This window comes from Necator americanus, chromosome II, assembly GCF_031761385.1.
Source record: "Necator americanus strain Aroian chromosome II, whole genome shotgun sequence".
In the NCBI taxonomy this organism is placed as follows: Eukaryota; Metazoa; Nematoda; class Chromadorea; order Rhabditida; family Ancylostomatidae; genus Necator; species Necator americanus.
This window is the reverse complement of record NC_087372.1, coordinates 16,463,273-16,483,437: the sequence shown is the minus strand read 5'-3', so window position 1 is coordinate 16,483,437 and position 20,165 is coordinate 16,463,273. Positions and strand designations below refer to the sequence as shown.

Below are 20,165 nucleotides of genomic sequence, written 5' to 3'. Positions count from 1 at the left end.
CTCCAAGAGCAAAACAAACGACAAGTTTATGGGAAAGGACTTTACCAAGAATGCGTAATTCTACTCATGCACTACTATACGTAAAAATAAACGATAAAGTCTTTGGCGACAATCTGTCAGCCAGTGTTTTTATCCACCCAGACATGTCTGGATGGATAAAAACACTGGCTCAAATGCTTGATTGGCGCTACGGCGGATTCGACCCTGCGATCAATCGTACAGATAGCGAAAACTCTGCCAACTGCGCCTACCTGCCACGAAAAATAGTGAAGAAAATAAATACGAAAAAAAGCAAGAAAAGAAGGCCGAACATTTCCCGCATGCTGCAGCATAGGGTGGGGACGGACTCTACTCACGTGAAGGGGTCTACCTCATGGGGTGCAGCTCAAGTGATGAGGATCCCTTCGCCAACTGTCCAATAGGGAAGGGGTTCTTCCGCTAACAGTCCAAAAGCAAAGCGGGTCCTGTCGAAAACCGTCCAAAAATGAAGGAGGTCGGAGCACCGGCTCCGGCTACCGTATCTATGTACTGTAAGCACTGAACTAGGTCCAGTATGCAGATCACTGCGCTAGGTCCAGTTTGGCGCCATTACAAAAAGACGTTGTTAAGAGTTTTGCTTTTTTCTTCTGCACATATCAACAAATTTGTTCTGCCACAGTCATTCGAATATCTTTCGTACCGAATTTTTCGAGTTAATGCTGCTGAAGATTTCTTCATTATAACCACAAATCACGCCTTCGAAGTTGAAGTTCATTTTCTAGTTCAGGTCTTAACGATGTCTAAAAATGCAACTCCATTGAATAGAGTTCTACCGTCAAGAAGCTCGGATAAGACATGCAGTAAATACTACAGTAGAGACTGTCCTGGAACACATTCTGGAAAGTACAGGGCGACTACGTTGGTGGGTTTGCGAATCTTCTTTATTGAGCTGTAAATTCTGCTATTGTAATATCTGCACTTACACGTTTTTTTACTTGCCGCAGTTAATGAATCCTTATTCGAGAAAGACAAAAAACTTCTGAAGATTTCCATATGATCATCATTGCGCATCAGTGGTTTGTAGTACCTGTTTTTGTCTACATGTTAAAGGAAACTTACTGGAGTATGAAATTGACGATGTTGGGATTTATTGCGAGTTCATTTCGCAACTGTGTGCGTAATCACTCTGAATTTCGCCCAGTAATTCAGACAAAAGACGTGAAAAACAACCGTGTTTGCACCTCTACCTCTATTATGCAATTTGAGTTGAGGAGAGCATAAAATACATTCGTATCTAAACTTACACCCGGCTGCGGGAGGCTTCCCTTTGGACCAATGCTAACTGTCGAAATTCAAAATGGTACACCGAGCATAGGTGCGATAGGGAGGAGCCGGACATTCCTCAGATGAATGGGTCTAACTCATGAACTGCAGCTCAAGTGATGAGGATCCCTTCTCCGACCGTCCAAAAGTGAAGTGGGTCGGAGCACCGGCTCCGATTATTGTATCTATGACACCGAGTAACTATTTCCTCTGTTGTTTTAGAGGAATAAGCTTACAGAAAAGTAGAGAATGAGTCCCGTACGGTGTTTTGCGCACTTTTATCTTAAATGGCAGCATACCACGAATCTGTGTTATTGCGGATTTCAGGTGGAGTATCCGTATGCGGGATCGTAGATTAAGGAGAGGGGGTGATTCCGTCCATTTCTTCCTAATTGCCGTAAAAAACAGCTTCGAGCGTTCCGGCGCGCTATTTTCTACGACTTCGATTGGAACGCGCCAGCCGTGTGCACACGCTGCATCTTCAGGACCGTTTCTTTACACCAATTAGCAAGAAATGGACAGAATCACCCACCTCCATAATCTACGTATACGAATGCTCCACTTGAAATCCGTACCACCTCAGATTCGTTGGGTAATGCCTTTAAAACAAAAGAGGAGAATATCACAACGAACCTTAATCCAAAAAAGAAACGAAGTATGATCTCCGAATTTCAAACCGAGTAAGGGATGAGATCGGAGCTTAGGCTTTTTGATCCTTATCATACAGCTAACGACGATTACTTCAAGTAACTGCATAGTTGACATCTTTTACTCTTCCTCTGTCCAGTTTTCTTCTCGTTGATCCATTTGTTCTTGTATTGATCTCCTTATTTGTTACTATCACTTATTTAATTTGAGCCTTCATTCTTTCTCTCGTCTATTACACACCTGTTTTACTTGATTAGTTTTCTTTTAGTTCTATTTGTTTTTTGTTTTACAGGCGGACTTCTTTCAACATGATTAAGTTCACTGCCGTTTTCATGTGATTCCCACAGTATCAAGTATTGACACAGTACCTGGACACCCGCTCTTAACCTCGCTACTGTTTTCGCTTTAGTAACAGGAGAAGAAACGACGTTATGTTCTTCACGTGTGTCATTTTTCCCATTACGTAATAGTATCATCAGAGCCGAAGTGCCTCAATAGCTTTGATTTGATTCTAAGTTTTTCTGAGCAGAGCTTTGAAGTTGGGAAAAGTTAAAATTGGGATGCACAAATGAGTAGTCATACTTTCGCAAAAGTATTCATTGTTGGCAAATTTCGCACGTTTACTTCCTATAGAATGCGCTAGGCCTAACTTTGAATATGAAGAGAGTTTGATTTTTGTGTCTCCAGAATTTTGTAGAATCGGTTGAATAGTAGCAGAAAACTGCTCTTTCGAAGAAAAAATCTTGGGACAAAGTTCAAAGACACCAAAAACAAAGTCGATCGAAAATATTTACAAGTAGAAACTTTAAGTAAAGTCTGAAAACCCCTACTAGGTTTCGTCATGGACCGCTTTCTTTCGTACTTTTTTCATTATCTCGTACCAATGTTGGAGCTGTATCACCCAGGATGTTTTGTAGAAAAGTACTATCTCCAGTTAGAAAGAGATACTGGAGAAGAGTCCTGGAGAACTCTCATTTGAGAAACCTTCACTACTTTTTTATGTGAATTGTGTTCCTTTAGCTTCGATGTTCTTGTCATGTATTAACGTGATATAAGTGCCGATTATCATGCAGTACGCATTCGTTAATTAGGAGCAAAATAAGCAGCACAATTACATGCCGGGAAGTAAAGCCAGAATGAAAAAGGAGAGTAACGTTAAGAAGAAAGAGTGAAAAACAGAAACAAATACAAGGAAACAAAAGGGAAATGAAACTACACATTAAATAAGGAAAGCAATGCAAGAGCAAATGGAAAAACGAGAACAAAACCTGACAGAGGAAAAGATTTTAGCTATGCAGTTACCTGCATAGCTCTCGTCGTTAGCTGCATGATAAAGGTCAGAAAGCTTAACTTCTTATTTCATCACTTACTCAGTTTGAAATTCGGAGATAATACTTCCTTTCTTTCTTGGATCAAAGTTTATTGTGATATTCTCCTCGTTCATTTTAACATAAGAGTACGTGAAGCACCTTAAGGCACTCATTTTCTACCTTCCTCTACGCTTATTCCTCTGAAACAACAGGACGTAGTTACTCAGTGTACCATTTTGAATTTCGCGGCGTTTTAGCAATGGTCCAAGGGGCGGAGCCTCGCGCGGCCGAGTGTAAGTTTAGATACGAGTCATATAATGCTTCGTGAATATTAGTTCACCTCCAATTTTACAAAACAATAAAACTGATTAGTCCTTAAAGGCATCCCCCCACAAATCTGAGGTGGTACGGATTTCAGGTGGACTATTCGTATACGGTAGATTATGGAGTGAAGGGTGATTCCGTCCATTTCTTCCTAATTGCCGTAAAAAAACGACCCGGAAGATACCCGGGTTCGAGCGTTCCGGCGCGCTATTTTCTACGACTTCGATTGGAGCGCGCCAGCCGTGTGCACACGTCGCATCTTCCGGGCCGTTTCTTTACACCAATTAGCAAGAAATGGACAGAATCACCCACCTCCATAATCTACGTATACGAATGCTCCACCTGAAATCCGTACCACCTCAGATTCGCGGGGTGATTCCTTTAAGGTTTGAGGCCCCCATTGATTTAGTTATTTGATTCCAGAAATAGCGGCACGACTTCTCCCAATTACACTTTACCCCCACCCCTATGCATCCGGCATGGAGAACTTTTTTTTACTTCCCGAAAGTTTCTCTTTTTTTAAATGTAATTGTGTATGTAGGACTATTGCATAGTCTAGCCGTAGCAAAATCCGTTTTCAATAAAGTGGTTCGTCGTAGTGTTTTGTTGTTAGGAGGTTTAACATGTGATTTTAGTATGACAGAACCGAATTTTAACTTCATTTTAACACATTTTTACGAGTAGGATTATTTCGGTAGTTTTTGCGGTAGTTTTCAAAATCCTTCGTGGACAAGTTAATCTTTTTTTTTGTTCTGTAGTGGGCGCAAAGTGGGAGGGAACCAGTGGAGTTTTGTCGAGGGCGGTACGCATCAAACAAAATGAGGTGTAGCGTCGGTGACTGTGCACTTTAAATGGTGTGAGTCTTGTGTTCCCACCCTTGATGCACAGGAAGGAGCAGTGGTAGGGGGAGTAAAATTGTGCGTCATTTTTCAAATTAAGACTTTTCCTTCAAGTGTAGTATCATGAAATAGTTCCGCTTAGGTATACAAATGTGTTTGCAGTGGAATAATATTGTGCGTCACTTTCGCGATGAGATGCCCATCAAAAGACATCGTCGTCAACTTACCTATTATGAAGCTTCCTTCACTGGAAAAGAAGCAGTTGATTTCTTAATGGTGCTGTTACCGCGACTTATTTTCGAAGGTCGCGAAGTTGACAGGTCACTCTTTTTTCATTAATTTGGTTTATGCAACTCCAAGATTGTGCATCTTCAGATCAAACTGCATCACATTACTTCAAAAGTTTGTGGATCAAGGTTTCATAAAAAAGGCAAGACCAAATCCGAGTGAGAAGGATGTCTTTCGAGATAATGCTTCTCTATACGTGTAAGTCTTTGATATTTTCTATTCATTGACCTTTGTTGCATAGATTTTTATTCCCTGTTTCTACTCCATTAAGAATTGTTATTAAAGTAGGCGAGAAACGTTTTCATAATTTTAATGTAATTGTACGAACAGGATTAGTTCGTAGTCGTGGTCGTAATAAATTTCGTTTTCACTTTTGGCCGTGATCATCATCCCCATCTCACTCGTTCAAATATTTTCTGCTTATGTGCTTATATTCACTTCATTCAGTTTATTTCGAAATATTTTTTCGTTTCCATCTTTCTCGTTTCTGAGTAACAATTTTAAAAAAATACACCTCAGGATTTCTTTAGAAATTTATTGACTCTTCGAAAAGTGAGATATGAAAAATAATTTCTGTGGTCTGTTGAATTATGGATAATTTCGTGGAGTAGTCTATCATACTGGTGGAAAAAGTTGATCTGGTGCTCTTCCGAGTATATACCCAGTCATACAAAAATACATTCAAGAGATATTCAGCGAGTGTATTTCTTGCTACATCTTTTACAATACGTTCTCTTAGGTAAAACTTAATCAAAACACGTGCTACCGCATTTGTAGTTCTACCAATTGTTGACTATCGATCACGCTTTGCTGCTGGCGACTAACGTGGTCGATAGCTACCAAGTAAATAAAGCCGCAAGAGAACGCCTAATAGCGGCTTACAAAGGCCTAACTTCTCCGCGAAGTGAGAGATCTATGTTAATTGTGGAAGTGTTGTTGTCGAGTGTCAATGGTTCGGAACTAACTCCGTGCCAATTTAAAGCAATATAAGGCGATTTCGTCTTTGAAGATTCTTGAAGAGAGAAAAAGATTTGTAAACAAAGTTTCGTTCGGGTAAAGCGTGAAGGCAGAGTGTGCAGGCAGATTTCCCTTCAGTGCTTTCATTCTCTTCCTATTTTACTTATTCAATTTTCCATTTCTTCTGTTAAATTTATTTTCTCATTTGTTTCTTACATGAGTGCTAGTCTGGTAGGTCAAGAACACTGACTTGACCCATCATTTGGCCCATACACCATGCAATTCTTGGGGCTACCCAGAATAAAAATGGCGGTCGATGGAACCATTGTCATCGATAACACACAGGCTGATACCAGAAAGATAGACCATCCTGCCCGCGCAACTTTCTTTCTTCCTAAACGGTCTAGCTGATCTAATATTGTAGTATTTATCAACAGACCGGTAGACACGTACATGGAGTACTTTTTACTCTCCACTATGACGGATCCGGGCAGCTACGATGTCCACATGTATCTTTGACCCATATTTCATGTGTTAGTGTTGATAAGGCTTAGTACCCTGACACTCAAAGGGAGCTTATCAAATTTCCATCCTTCCACTTGGTTCTAGCACTTTTTCCTGGAGCTTATTTCTTAATCTGTATTTCGAATAACATAGTAATCTGTCTGACCTCGCTAATTTTAGTTTTATGTTAGTTTTTTAAATTTTTTTTGCACTTATTGGTATTTTTTACACTTATTCCACTAAACTATGTTCACCCTACGTTTCAATAGCATCTGCTGATCTTTCTGTGCTCCAGTAATCATTATCCATCTTAGCACTTGTGAATGTTTATGGTTTCTCTTATATGAAGGGAGAACTGGACTCGAAAGTTCGAGGAGGCACAGTCAGGTTAAAACGACAGGAAGCTTGGTACAGGTACGTAAGCGGTTGCGCTCGAAGCAGCGCAATGAAGTTGGTGGTTGCCATCGAGGCGGACTACAACGGTGAGTACTGCTAGAAAAGTATTCCTCGATCCTAACCGTTACGCTCCAACGCACCGCCTAGACCACGGCCTTTTGTGTAACTGCACCGCGCTTCTTTTCCTTTTGACCCGCCTATACAATGTCGCTGTGATGGCGCGAAGGATTTATACGGATCCTTCTTTATGCCCTATCAGTAAAGCGATAAGGCTGTTGCCTCAGAGTACAGGTGGTTCAGTGGTAGTAGTATAATAATTTATTGATAGGCGAAGACGTTATTGATAAGCGAAGAAGATATTGATAGGAGAAGACGATATTGATAGGCGACGACCATATTTACGGGCAAAGACGATATTGATAGGCAAAAGCGATATTGATAGGCGAAGAAGTTATTGATAGGCGAAAGCGATGTGCTCACTGGGAGCCATGAAACACGGGAATCAGAGCCGTTGTGGGCGGTCGTTAACAAAATAGGCATAATGAGCAATCGTAGAATAAACAAACTTCGTGGGCGGTCATCTTGATAAGATGACCGTCAAAATATAACTCTTTACAATGCCGAATGTTTGTATAATGGATATATGATACAGCGCCAAAAATATAGCATAACAACGCAGAATTCGGGTCCTGATACAAATGTCAGGAACTCTTATTTTTGAGAACTAAATCCGCCATATTAGGCAGCGTGATATCTGCTTTGAGCAATGGTTTATCTTGACATGGTTGCTAGTTCGTACGGTCAAGGAGTCCGCTCGTGGAACTAAGTAGTAGCAAAAGAAAAGAATCGATATTAGAAAAAAACTTATTACTGTTTGAAATTCCTCGGCGTTGAAATTCCTCCACGTTATAAATGAATCATTCTGAAAGTTAAATTAGAGATCCGAGTTATTCCTATTATTTTTTGTTGTCGTCAAAATTATTGTTCAGGTTAGAAATTCTAACCTGTTCACTTTCTGAAGGTGACACCGGCATCCGCAATGAGCATGTGACCTCTTCCTAAAAGTTATTCATATGCGCTAAGCACTTCTCTGTTACGGAAATATCGAACACAGTCGAAGAGCTGGGTGAAATCACACACTGATCTAGAAACCTTGTGCAAATGTTACAGAAAAATACAATCGTGTTGGTCTCTCTGATAAATGCTGTCCATTGCCGTTCACTCTTACACCCACACTTTGTGTATGCACAAAAAATATGTGATTTTTGTGTAGATGGTGAAGGTAATACTATAAAACTGCATACATTTATGATGATCCTAATCTTATTATGGTTATCTCTATGACATACACTTAGAAGAAATACGCCACATTTGTTGTGTGCACGATATTGTAATGAGTTGCAGTACTACATGAAGGAAGTGAAATCAAGTTAGTATGACCCATGAGCAGCAGGCTTACTCATGATCTGATCTTCCTACATGCTATGCTAAGCTTAGGTATCCTTACTGCGAAAATGCACTGTAACAGTTCAAGATGTTGCACATAAGCTGGTAAATTCGCAATAATTCGAAGGTTTTTGACGAGAGCAGTAGTGCGTAGTTAGTTCTGTGGACAATTTTCGCATTATTTGTAATTTCAATTGAGCGGACGAATAAAAAGAGGACGCGTAGTGTAACAGTTGATGCACATGCAGAATTTACACTGCAATAATTTCTTTGCAATATCTTATAGCACCTTACTGTTAATCCACGATTATATAACGAAATCAGTTTGAACGGTCAGCGAATGCAGGGCACCATACTTCTTCCGGTGCACGCCTTGTCCCCTTCACTGAAAATGTAGTGAAATTTTTCAAAAAATTAAACTTGTATTTTTTCTAACGACGCTTCTTTTGTCCTTTCGTTCTGCAAATTTAAGCATTAACGAAATGATCAGGAATTCAAGTGATGATTTCATGGTTCTCTTCCTAAATTCGTCAGTACTACATTTGGAAGTTACTCAAACTTGATTTTACACCCGCATATATTCCTTCGACTCCGTAATATTTTTGGAAACAAAATTCGAAGCATGAATTTTTCTTCTATTTCTCCTCGACAATTAGCGCAGAATAATGTGCTAGCGCAGAATAATGTGCCTAATAAAATAGCTCTTTCGAAACTGATGAGGCAAAACTGCAGGGAATATATATGATGACAGTACATAGGGATGAAACGCAACACAGCAGCTTTCGTGGCAATAAAATGGTTCACGATTCGTTTACTTCTTAACAAATTCACTTGGAACCATTGCGCAGTACTACTGCACCGCGGCGTCGAGACCAGTTTAAGGCATTTTGCCGTTGTTTGGCGCTGGGGCACCAATTCGACGCCGTGAGGCCCCTCCCACCCCATTATAACGGCTATTGCCGTCGGGACACCAATTCGAAACCGTGAGACACGTCTCACCGCGGTCTGGAATTCCGACAACACACGTGACAGAATAAGCCCGCTATTATATAGCATGATATATTATGCTATATAATAACGCGCTTAGTCCGTGTGTGTATGTGTGTTTGTCTGTGTGTCACGAAAATACTCCATAATGATGAAAAACTCTGCACCGGTGGGTTGCCGAACCATGGCAATGCACCTTATAGGCGAGCACTCTACCATTCCACTATTGTCCAGAGATATGTTTTTATATGTGTTGGATTTGATAGGCCAAGTTAGTTTCTGTCATACGTTAGTGAGGGTAAATAAACTTTTATGTGAATGTACACTTCCAAATTTGAAAACTATCATGCTGTATAGTAACAGGCTTATTCTGTCACGTCCTAGCGTTTGTGTATGTCTCAGTCACGAAATTCCAAAAAGAGGGAGACGGGTACCAAGATGTTGGATTTTTTGCGCGGGAGCCCCAACGCGGTTATATTGGGAGAGACGAGTCGCACGCCGTCGGAATGGTGAGCTGGTGCCAGAAAGTCATAGAGTGGGATGTGATGTGTCCCATTGCGTCGGATTGGTGCGCGGGAGAACCAACGGTAGAATGAGTTTCTATGACTCATTCGCATATCTATTTCCAAGCATAGTTCCCTGATGCTGCTAACATCCTTTCTTCAAAAATTTAAAACACAGATACAAATGGCTACAATACTAGCCAACACAATCCACGTGGTCGGACGTATAGTTTTATCTTCATCGTTATAATGATGATACTCACGTCATTTCATGTTAGCACATCATTCTGTGCTAATAGTTGAGAGCGGAGGAAACTCATACTTCGAATAATGTTTCAAAACTGTGGAGATTTCAGAGAAACATAGATGTAAAGTTAAGTTTTATTGCTCTCCAAATACAGTACTGACGCGTTTGGGAAGAAAATCATGAAATCTCTCATCTATGCCTAAAGTTTTGAGGAAAGAAATTGAAAAAAAGGCATTGATTGGAGAAAAAAAAAACAATCATAATTTTACAAAAAAGTCAGTACTGTTATTTCTTGTCAACCGGTGAAAGTCTGGCTTTATCCGGACGTTCAAGTGACGTGTATATATATATATATATATATATATATATATATATATATACTTTTTCTGTTTTTAATCCATCTCTCTGTTCCCGAGACTGAAAATACACTGTTACCAACAGTGAATTATTACCGTAAGGGTTCATCATCTTGCTAGCGTTTCCTTTTCTTTTCCTTGCTAAACAGCGACGAGATTATTCACGGAAATGGTGATGCCTTTTGAGGATTGTTGGTCGTCAAAATAGTGAGTAGAATCGTAGGATTAGACGCGATTCTGCCGCAGTAAGTTAGGTTTTCACAAATCTTCAGCAATAGTTACTGTTACTATTTGTCAAGTTTCCGTTTTTATCTACTTAAAATCACCTCATGTTGAAAGCGGTGATAAGGATGATTGAAATTTGGCGACAAGATGGATTGTTGCGAGGCTTTCTGACTTGCTAAAAATATTTGCTAACGTAACTTCTCAAGAGCCGTTTGATTGCTTCCGGCATACGACAAGGCATAAAGCATTTTGAGATAGGCATAAAGTTTTGATGTCCTACATACAATGCGCTAGAAATGAGAGATTGTAGTGTCTTTACTCAGGTTTGTCGACGACTGTGCTTTATTTGGAATATCACGCACACCTCGTCTAGTGCGGACAAGTTCATGCCACGACGAATCACATCGACAATCTCGCACACCTCCTAAGTACGTTTATATACATTTGTTCTTCAAGATGCTTTTCCCCTTATTCACATACATAGATTAAGTCCGTGTTATTCTTCTCAATCTCCTTGTGAGTTCGCATATCGGAAAGTTCTCTCGCCGCATCCAAGTGGATTCAGCAGGAGGATGTCGAGTTCTCATGGAAATCTTCTCTCGCTACTACCTCCTTCGAATAAGGTATATGTTTTAAGCTGCTTTTTCCAAGAATAGATTTGGAAATAATCGTATGTTCTACTTAAGACAGTCACAGCTTTGCAGACAAATCTATTATTATCTTTATTTTCTTACAAAAATAATAATGAACCAGACAGCAGGAACGATAGCATGGTCGGCTACATTAACAAACAGCGCGGCTGCGGCTCTTCTACACTGACAGTTGAGAAAGTCTAGCCTCCTGCTGTTTTGAACGCTACGCTTGGTTACAATTTGGAATTAGTTAATTGCACTTCTTCCCCCATCAGTCAAGATAATTTGCGACACATCACTGCTTGATTACGATTTTTGTCAGCCCTGCATCTTCTGAGAGAAGCAACTATCAAGCATCCAGAGGCAATAAAAACGTAAAACCGTAGCTTGAAACCTGGTTGCGTAACCGTCTGCGCTCGAACTGGTGCAATGGAGTTAGCTGAGTTCAAAGCGGGTCTCTAGCTCGCTGCAATGCAGGGATGAGTAGGACTCTCATTTGGAGCCACTAGTCCCACCTCGCCACTTCGAGCGCACCTTCCTCCCTTGCTGCTCTGACTTTGTCACCGGCCATCACGGAGAACAGTAACGCATAAGAAGGCGTTCTAGCAACAGCACTGAAAAAAAAACAACGAACAAGCTAATACTTTAGTGTTGGGGTTTTTAGGGTTAATTAACTTGAACTCAAGTTATACATCATCAACATAGCAGGCGTTGCAGCATCCTCGAAGTCACGTCCCGCGTTAAGTGTTGGGAATCATGACAACGAGTCCAACTTCTGACCTGTTTCTTTTTCAAAATCCTTCATAATTTATGTTTTCCTGCCTTTACTTTGGAAAAACTTGGAAAACAGTGCTTACTAAAAAAATATGTTGTTTGGGAATTCGGTGCTGTTTCAGTTGTGTGATTCTGCCGATTCCATAGCAGAAACTATCGATAGCAGAAGGGTCGAGGTGAACTTCAATTTGCGAGTTTCACCACACAAGGATTGCAGTACTCCCGTAGTCGAGCCGCGCAGAGTAAAGGGTAGAAAGAAAAATAGTAAGTCTTGAAGTAGGTCCTGTTGTTTTTTTTTCTTTTCTAAAAAATTGGTGCGTCTAAAATAACTCTCTGAATCTCTTCATTTTCTGTTTCTTTGACGGAAAAAAAGAAGCCAGCCGATGCTGTAGGATCTCCGCATGTAAAAGAAGCTCCGAAGTCATTATCGAAGGAGCTTGATAGAATTAAAGATGAAGGAGCGTATGAATGGCTGAGTTTTGTACGAAGGAAGAGGCCAGAACAGCCAAAGAAAAATGTAATGCTGCTCTTATTATTCGTATTAGTGAATTGCTTGTTAGGGATATTCTTCCAGAAGAAAGCGCAATGGAACTCCGCTCTACCGAGCTCTCCAAACGTTGGTAACGAGAACAGACCTGAATTTGAAGATTTGCTGGACCATAATGAAAGAGCGAGTACAGCAAAGTTAAATATTCAAGCTGCAGATAATATTTATGCACGTTTGCAGGTTGGGGATGTTTTTCATTCAAAATACGAGCGTTCTTGAATACCTTCAGTAAGAACAGATAGAATACACGTGGAAAAAGACAGTAAACACCGTCACAGTACTATATTTTTCTAGGTCACTCAAAGGCGTTTGACAGAAGTGGACCTTTGGTCTGTATGGAGAAACTGTTTATTAGCAAGGTGATTTCTTCTTTTATATTTGAAGTGATCTAAAGCACTTCGTGTTGAACCAAATAAAAGCATTTTTTACTTTCCCACCGAAAGGAATAGAGGACATTTCAAGCAGACTTAATCTCCTTATTACCCTCTACGTCTTTTGCTCATGTTTACTTTTCGTTTCTGATCTCCCGCTTTTTTTTTCTCCACTCTCCCTTCTAATAAGGCGTATAGAGGAATAACGAATGAATGGTTTGTTATTATATTAATTGAGTACATTTAGAGTGTAGAAATCGTGACCACCTATTCAGTCGTTGAGTAAGGGTTTAAGACGGTAACGTTATAATTTGCGCTAGTGAGTTTTGTAACTCTGTAAGAGTGAACAGTGTGTCATCAGGAACTGCAAGTTATGATGAAATTCTCTAATAAAGCACAGGAAGAACAGTTTTGTGAGATCATTAGTTTTGCACTTTGTCTACAGATTGCGAATATTTGGTATGCGCAGTTTTCGCTGTTGTGGGGACTGTTGCATTCTATTGCAACTGCTCGACTTTCTTCTCTTTTCCGAATCAGATGTGAAAGCTACTATCTGAATGTTTGTCCTTTCAAATCAAAGAAGCTTGTAAAGTAGTTGTTTGTACGGAAAGAAACACTATTTGTTGTAAGTGGATCCTAATTGTAAACTAATTAGCTCTCAGTTAGTGTAATAATGAAACAGCCCGCCCATAATCATGTCAAATCGTGGAGTCCCAAATGCTGACTCATTTTAGGTTACGGCGTATACTGAATGTGGAAGATTTATCGTTCATCACGTGGGAAGTTGTAGGTCAAAATGTCAAGTGGAACTGTCAGCGAATTGGTTCAAGCGGTGTTGTCAAGGCGCGCACTGATCGAGGTAATCCTTGATAATTTTGCTGTTGAATCACCAGTGACTCGACTGGTCAAAACTCATTTCTATTCAACCAGTGTAGAAGATTTCTCCGGGTTCATAACACGACTCATGCGATATCTCGAGCAGTTTCCTTTCCCATCGGGTTCTGCTAACGTTATTATCTATAAGGAAAATCAAGAGGTGCGTTTCAGTCCTACAGGAATGATTCTTACGTTGTAAACGTCTTCCATAGTCAAAAATTCTTCCCAGTCAGGGTGACAGTTCCTTCCATTTCAGGTGAATGTTTTCAAAACTGTGTGCTCACGTTTATCTCGTGAAGATCCAGCGTTGTCTTATGCAGAGACATTAGCTCTAATTCATGTACTTTCTTGCTGTAGTGCAAGGAAAGCAAATGTTTGTGAAGAAAATAAACGTGAGTCCTATGTTCATTCACTTGGCGGACATTTTGTTCAAGTTGGGTTATTTTGTTGAGCAACAAAATCTTCTTCTCAGTTTTCCATCTAGTGAATTAGTTATCTTTTTCTTCGTAATTTAGACGTAACTAATCATCGTTCTTCTCTTCATATTGAAACGGAATTTACCGAAGATGCTCCTCGTAGTCGTGTGGTTCCACGTTGCTTGTCTACCACGGTGAGGTACTTGTGAATGTATAGAGAGTCTTCTATTCCTTTTGTTTTACAGTTGACGCATCGAATTTGCTCATCGTCATCTACAAATTCGAGTATTTCCTCTCTTGGTGAACACATAGGGGTAGTTAAAGCAAATAACGAACCAAGTTTCAAAGATGATCGAAGAGTTCTGCAAACTTTGCAGGAGGACTTATCTAGGTACTTTCTTGCAAATCTTTTGTGGATTTGCCTCTTTATTGATATTACCGATCCTGCATATTGATATTTATGTTTTTTAGACTTGCCGACTAAGTTTATAGTTTATACTGATTACGAATTCGTAGTCGTCCGGAGGAAAGTGTTGGTTTCAGGGAAAGAATGGGATTTGTCAATTTATTGATACTTGCACTTTTTTGAGTTGACTTCGGAGATCCCTTTTTCTACAATGCAAATCTGGCACAATTCGAGGCTTATATTTTCAGCAGCACCAACATTTCTTGTATATACGGACCTGCTGCAGGAAGAGGCCATGAGGAACAGCGTAATAAATGCCTCTGTATGTTTTTCTCGTTCTTTTTTTTTGGATACCCGCGTCTAGTATTTGTTACAGGGAAAGAATTTCCAGAAGATGTGGATATTTTGAAACTTCCTGGACTGAGAAGAGCAGGAATTACAAAAGAACTTGACGAATTTTCTTCAATATCCCGATCCGTTGATCAATTGAGTGATAGGCTTTCTGCTACGTTGTGTTGGACAGTAGATTTCTCAAGGAGTGATTTCACCTAGCACAGGATTTTTCAGGACTCTGTTGACCTTCCGGATTTCGCTGAGCCAACTTCGGAGCACCCACAGTACTCTCTTGATTGTTCTTCAAGTGCCTCCTCATACAAAACAGCAAACCTTCCAACAGTAAAAGCAGATTTAAACGGTATTTCTACAAACTTCTTCCAAATTCGAACGTTATTTATAATTATATTATATTCTTTTTCAGATCGTTCTCTCCAACCTTCCTCCGTACTACTAGAAGCTCTCTCACTTATTCTGCTTTCTCTGCCTCCTCCACGAAGACGGCGATTACATCATCTCATAAGATTTATGAACAAGATTGCTGCGAATCACTGCTTACGACTAGACAATCAACACTCCAATCGATATGCGGTTGTTGTCATAGTTTGACAGTAGACTGACATTCAACTAAGTAAGAAATTTAAGGTATTAAAGGGGTTATCCCAAAGCATAGTTCCTATGGGAACACGATGTTCGCAGCTTCTTCCTTCACAGTGTTTGCATTTGGTGACCGTTCTTGTTGATTATGAACATGAGATTTTTTCTGTCCCGGACGGCCTTTTGTCTGATATCGATTCTGCTGTACGGGAGTTACGACGAGAAAAGGTAGGTGTCAAGTCTCAGTCTCTATTTCCTTTGCTTCAGTTTTTCTCCAACTCCAATGCTATCCTCACAAGCTCCAACATATGGGGAAGTGAATATGACTGAGAAGAAGATGGATGAAAGTCTTTTACAGCAACGTCCACCAAATATCCTAGGATTTTTCCAAACTTTGGTAGCTACGAGTGGGAAGAACTACATATTTGAGTCTTTCTTTTTGCAAATGCAATGGAGTGCTCCAATAAAGAAAGACCAGCCCAGTGAAATAGTGCAAGGAAGATATTCGCATCACTAAAACGCCACCTGCATGTGCTCAAGTAGGTGCAGGGTACAATAGGGTCAAAACGAAATGGTGCAGTTGCATAAGCGACTGCAATCAAAGCAGTGCAGTGGAGCTATAGAGATGGGACCATCTCTAGCTACACTCGAACTGCAGCGATCAATAGCGCTAGCAAGGGTACCGGTCTATCGCAACCGCTAGCTGCAGCAAGCCGCTTCGAACGCAGCTGCTTACGCAATTGCAGCGAGCTTCAGGCTGTTTTGACCCGACTGTATCACATGTGCTTCTGTTGGTATTCGATTTTCTCGAGGGGACGCCTGCAATACTTCTTCTTACCCGCTGGTCAACGACCTTTCTTTCTCGTAGAACCTCATTCTCTTGGAATCCGGTTATTGTATATCTATTTCACCTAACTCTACATTCATTGAAAAATGCGATAGAGTCCCTGACTATCGATGGTAGAACTTCGAGTCCCTCCTTCACTAAAATGAAGCGGAATATTCCTAAAATCACACTCTTGATGGAGAGTTCGTTGACGGTTTTTATATTTACCTCCTTACGGTGTAAACAGGTGATACTTTTGTACACCATAAGGAGGTAAATGTAATGTTTTGTATTTGTACCATCGATGCTTTTGTACGCTTTCAATGTAATGTTTTCCCACTGTGTCGAAAATACATTCATGAGCTCTCAATATGCTGCGTTTTTCGCTCTGCTGTTGCAGTTTGTGGCGGTTCAGCGCAGTCGCTAAGAAGTTGCACTCTGTTTGCACTATCGATCGGAGGTTCGAATCTGCCCTAGTGCCCACCAAGCCTTTCATACCTTCGGGGTCGATAGATTGATAGCACTCTTGTATGGAAGGATAAAAACTGACTTCATACATCGGCTAGCTCCCGCAAGTTACTGTATAGGCTAGACACGCGTTCGTAGACTTGAAACGGCTGAATCTGAATCGAAGGGGAATCGAGGCTGGCGCATCTCAAGCGGATTGATTAACGCCAGGCACTTTATCCTTCATCCTTTATGCAGTTTTCTCCTTCCCAGATTCGAATGTCAGATTCATCATTTTAAGCTACACATAGATGAATCACTCAGATGTGTTTCTTATACTGTGAAAGTAGACGGAGCATCAGAGATACACCTGGTCTGTAATGCACTTGGCTTGTTTTCTCACAACTGAAAACGGAACTTTCTACACTTTTCATTTAATTCTGGCAGCATTCGTTCCTCGATTGTTAATTATGGTTTATTACGAATCATGTTACTAGCGAAACAATTTAGTATAGGTGTTAGCCATCAATTTTTTCTAATATTTTCCCATTCGAATGACGAGTCGCGCACTTATCGCTTCTGTCAAAATCGGAAACATCCTGCGCAAGTCTATAATTCCTCTCATCTGCTGTCATTTTGTTCCTGAAGACAAAGCCTAGTGCGTAAGGTAGTGGAGCAGTAACCTTACTGAACACGATCAATCTGATAAGTGTAACGAAGACCAAGTAAACTGTTGGGTACTATTTAAGCAGTCGTTTCTGTGGGTGTTACCAATTTCTGAAGAAGTCATGCTACCAATTTGAGGCAAACGTGCAGGGAAATTGATTCGCGGAGGAGCCATAGAGCGATAGTGACCACGTCTATGATACCACTGCGATACTACTGCACTACGGCGCACCAATCCGACGCCGGTGGACCCGTCGTACCCCCCTCTATAGATATCTGGCGCCGGCGCACCAATCTGACCTCGGTGGACCCATCGCACCCCATATTATAGCTATCTGACGCCGGTGAACCCGTTGCACCCCCCTTTTTGAATTTCGTGACACACACACGCGCACACACGCGCACACACACACACACACGCACACACGCGCGCACACACACACGTCTGAATGTCCGGCTAAAGCCAGACTTCTCACTGGTCATGATCATGATATATAATAACGGGCTTATTCTGTCACGTGTGTGGGTCACTCACGAAATTCAAAAAGGGAGGTGCATCGGCGTCGAGTTGTTGCCTCGACGCCAGAAAACTACAAAATGGGCTGCGACGGGTCCCGCGGCGTCGGATTGGTGCGCCAGCGGCAGATACCCATAGAAGGGGCTGCCAACGGGTCCACCGGCGTCGGATTGGCGCGCAGGCGCCATATAGCTATAGAAAGGAGTGCGACGGGTCCACCGGCCTCAGATTGGTGCGCCGGAGACATATAGCTATAGAAGGGGGTGCGACGGGTCTACCTGCGTCGGATTGATGCGCCGGTGCCAGATAACTATAATATGGGGTGCGACGGGTCCACCGTCGTCGGATTGGTGCGCAATAACTTTATGTGCATGTCGCAAAAGATAGATGGTTGCAGCCGTTTCATAGCCGTGGCCACTAGGCGCGTTGCTTTTCACCTTTATGACTCCTCCGCGTGCCTATTTCCTTCTTCGTTCGCCTCAAGTTTGTAGCATGCCGTTCTCAGAAAGTGGAAACACGCATGCAAACGGCTGCAACTTAAATAGTAGCAAGATGTTTATGTGATCTGACAACGTTATCTTTATCAGTAAGATGAGGTCTTTCACGTCATTTTATGCAAAAATATCATTTTTTGATAAATGTTTATAGAAAACAGGACGAAAACCCATATTTTGCGCGATAGATTTAAATTTTGTCTATAATATATTGATAAGGAGTGTTTGAAGCTGAAGTTTGAATGTTCTCTAAATGTAGAACTGACGCGTTTAGAAAGAAGACTATGAAATCTTTCGCCTTTAGTTATTATATAAAAAAGGAAGAAAGATTGTTGGAGATTCACAAGTCCAATTTCATAGAACTAATAACCCTAATATTAATTTTCGTTGATCAGTGAAGGCGAGTGAACCAAACACCACAGAAAGTCTGAAGTCCGGCTTTAGCCGGACGCTCAGACTGGTATATAATAACGGGCTTATTCTTCTGCGGTTTTAGCTTCGCTCCCTTTCAATGATCAATGAATGTTCATAGTAGTGGCATTTTCTGTAACATTAGATTTGTGTTTTTTAAGTAACACTTTCCTTATCTTTTTTTTTATATAAATTAAGGGGAAAGATTACAGATTTTTCTTTCTAAACGCGTCAATTCTACATTTGAAGAATATTCGACCATCAGCTTCAAACACTTCTTCGATACCTAAATAATATAAATACAATTTGAAAGCATTACTCGAAGTATGGGTTTTCCTCCTGACTTCCTTAACAGTTATCACAGAATGACGTTTTAACATAAAATGACGTGAACAACATCATCACACTGATAAAGATAACTTCCACATCAGATCATGTAAACTGTTGGGTACTATTTAAACAGCCGTTTGTGTGGGTGTTTCCACTCTCTGAAGAAGGGATGCTACTCATGTTGAGCCAAAAGTGCAAGGAAATAGACACGCGGAGGATTCAGATAAAGGTGTAATGCAGTACGTGCAGTGTCCATGGATATGAAACGGTTGCAACTCTAGTTTACCTTTCGCGACATCCATACGAAGTTATTGCGCACCGATCCGAGCCGGTGGACGCGTCGCATCCCATATTATAGCTATCTGGCGCCGGCGCATAAATCCGACGCCGGTGGACCCGTCGCACTCCAGATTATAGCTATCTGGTGCCGGCGCACCAATCCGACGCCGGTGGACCCGTCTCACACCCCTTTTTGAATTTCGTGACTCACACACACCACACACACACGCACGCACGCACGCGCGCGCACACACACACACACACGCACACACGCACGTGACAGATTAAGCCCGTTATTATATATCATGATCATGATCATGATATTTCAACCACATTATTACAATTACAATTATTGATTACAACGAGGTTTTCCGGTAAATATTGAAAATATATAGGATCTCACGCAGGTGATTCCAACTGAGGAGCGTGCAGTAAGCACATCAACACCATTAAAGGACACTGTGCAATTCTCCAATCCGATGCAAGTATGTTTTGTTATCGATCACAGTTTTCTTCGATTTCATTACAATATTGTTTAGGCCAAAAATCCCGACCAAATGAGACATCTTAATGAGAATCTTCTTGAACTACTGGATCAAATCTGCATTGACGAAAACTTGAGTATTAATGGGAAACGAAAAAGACTAAAGAAGGTTTATCTTTCCTCCACTTTGCACAGTCTTAGTTCCCTTCATTGGTTTTAATTCTTCTCCATTTTTTGAATGTAGTTTTTCTCCTCTGATTCGCTAGAATTGCAGTTCAAGAGGACATATCCTACTGTCTACGCCCAACGATTTCCATCTCCTGAACTAACAGAACCGAAAAGGAGAGAAAGAGAAAACCGTTTCCTTTCAAAACTGTTTGGACGGTGATAGTTCTAAATATTGATTGATTACTTCACTTTGTTGAAT

At 40.9% G+C, this 20,165-nt stretch overlaps 1 protein-coding gene across 3 annotated transcripts; it reads left to right on the top strand.

The window, feature by feature from the left end:
* Window positions 1-775: 775 nt before the first annotated feature.
* Window positions 776-20,126, top strand: RB195_018083 (uncharacterized protein; the record flags this gene model as incomplete). Of its 3 annotated transcripts, none has more annotated exons than XM_064185356.1 (22): window positions 776-901; window positions 4,586-4,743; window positions 4,799-4,909; window positions 10,656-10,760; window positions 10,823-10,955; window positions 11,861-12,002; window positions 12,131-12,255; window positions 12,313-12,465; window positions 12,580-12,644; window positions 13,391-13,515; window positions 13,592-13,692; window positions 13,789-13,924; window positions 14,048-14,142; window positions 14,194-14,339; window positions 14,603-14,676; window positions 14,731-14,876; window positions 14,922-15,048; window positions 15,112-15,278; window positions 15,333-15,512; window positions 19,662-19,739; window positions 19,794-19,907; window positions 20,013-20,126. In XM_064185356.1, 22 exons carry the CDS (start codon window positions 776-778, stop codon window positions 20,124-20,126), a joined length of 2,721 nt encoding a protein of 906 aa, XP_064041235.1. The 3 variants fall into 3 exon arrangements, with proteins under 3 accessions (XP_064041235.1, XP_064041236.1, XP_064041237.1); XM_064185354.1 differs by having other exon boundaries at window positions 10,817-10,955; XM_064185355.1 differs by having other exon boundaries at window positions 10,817-10,955; window positions 19,650-19,739.
* Between the last annotated feature and the right edge of the window lie 39 nt (window positions 20,127-20,165).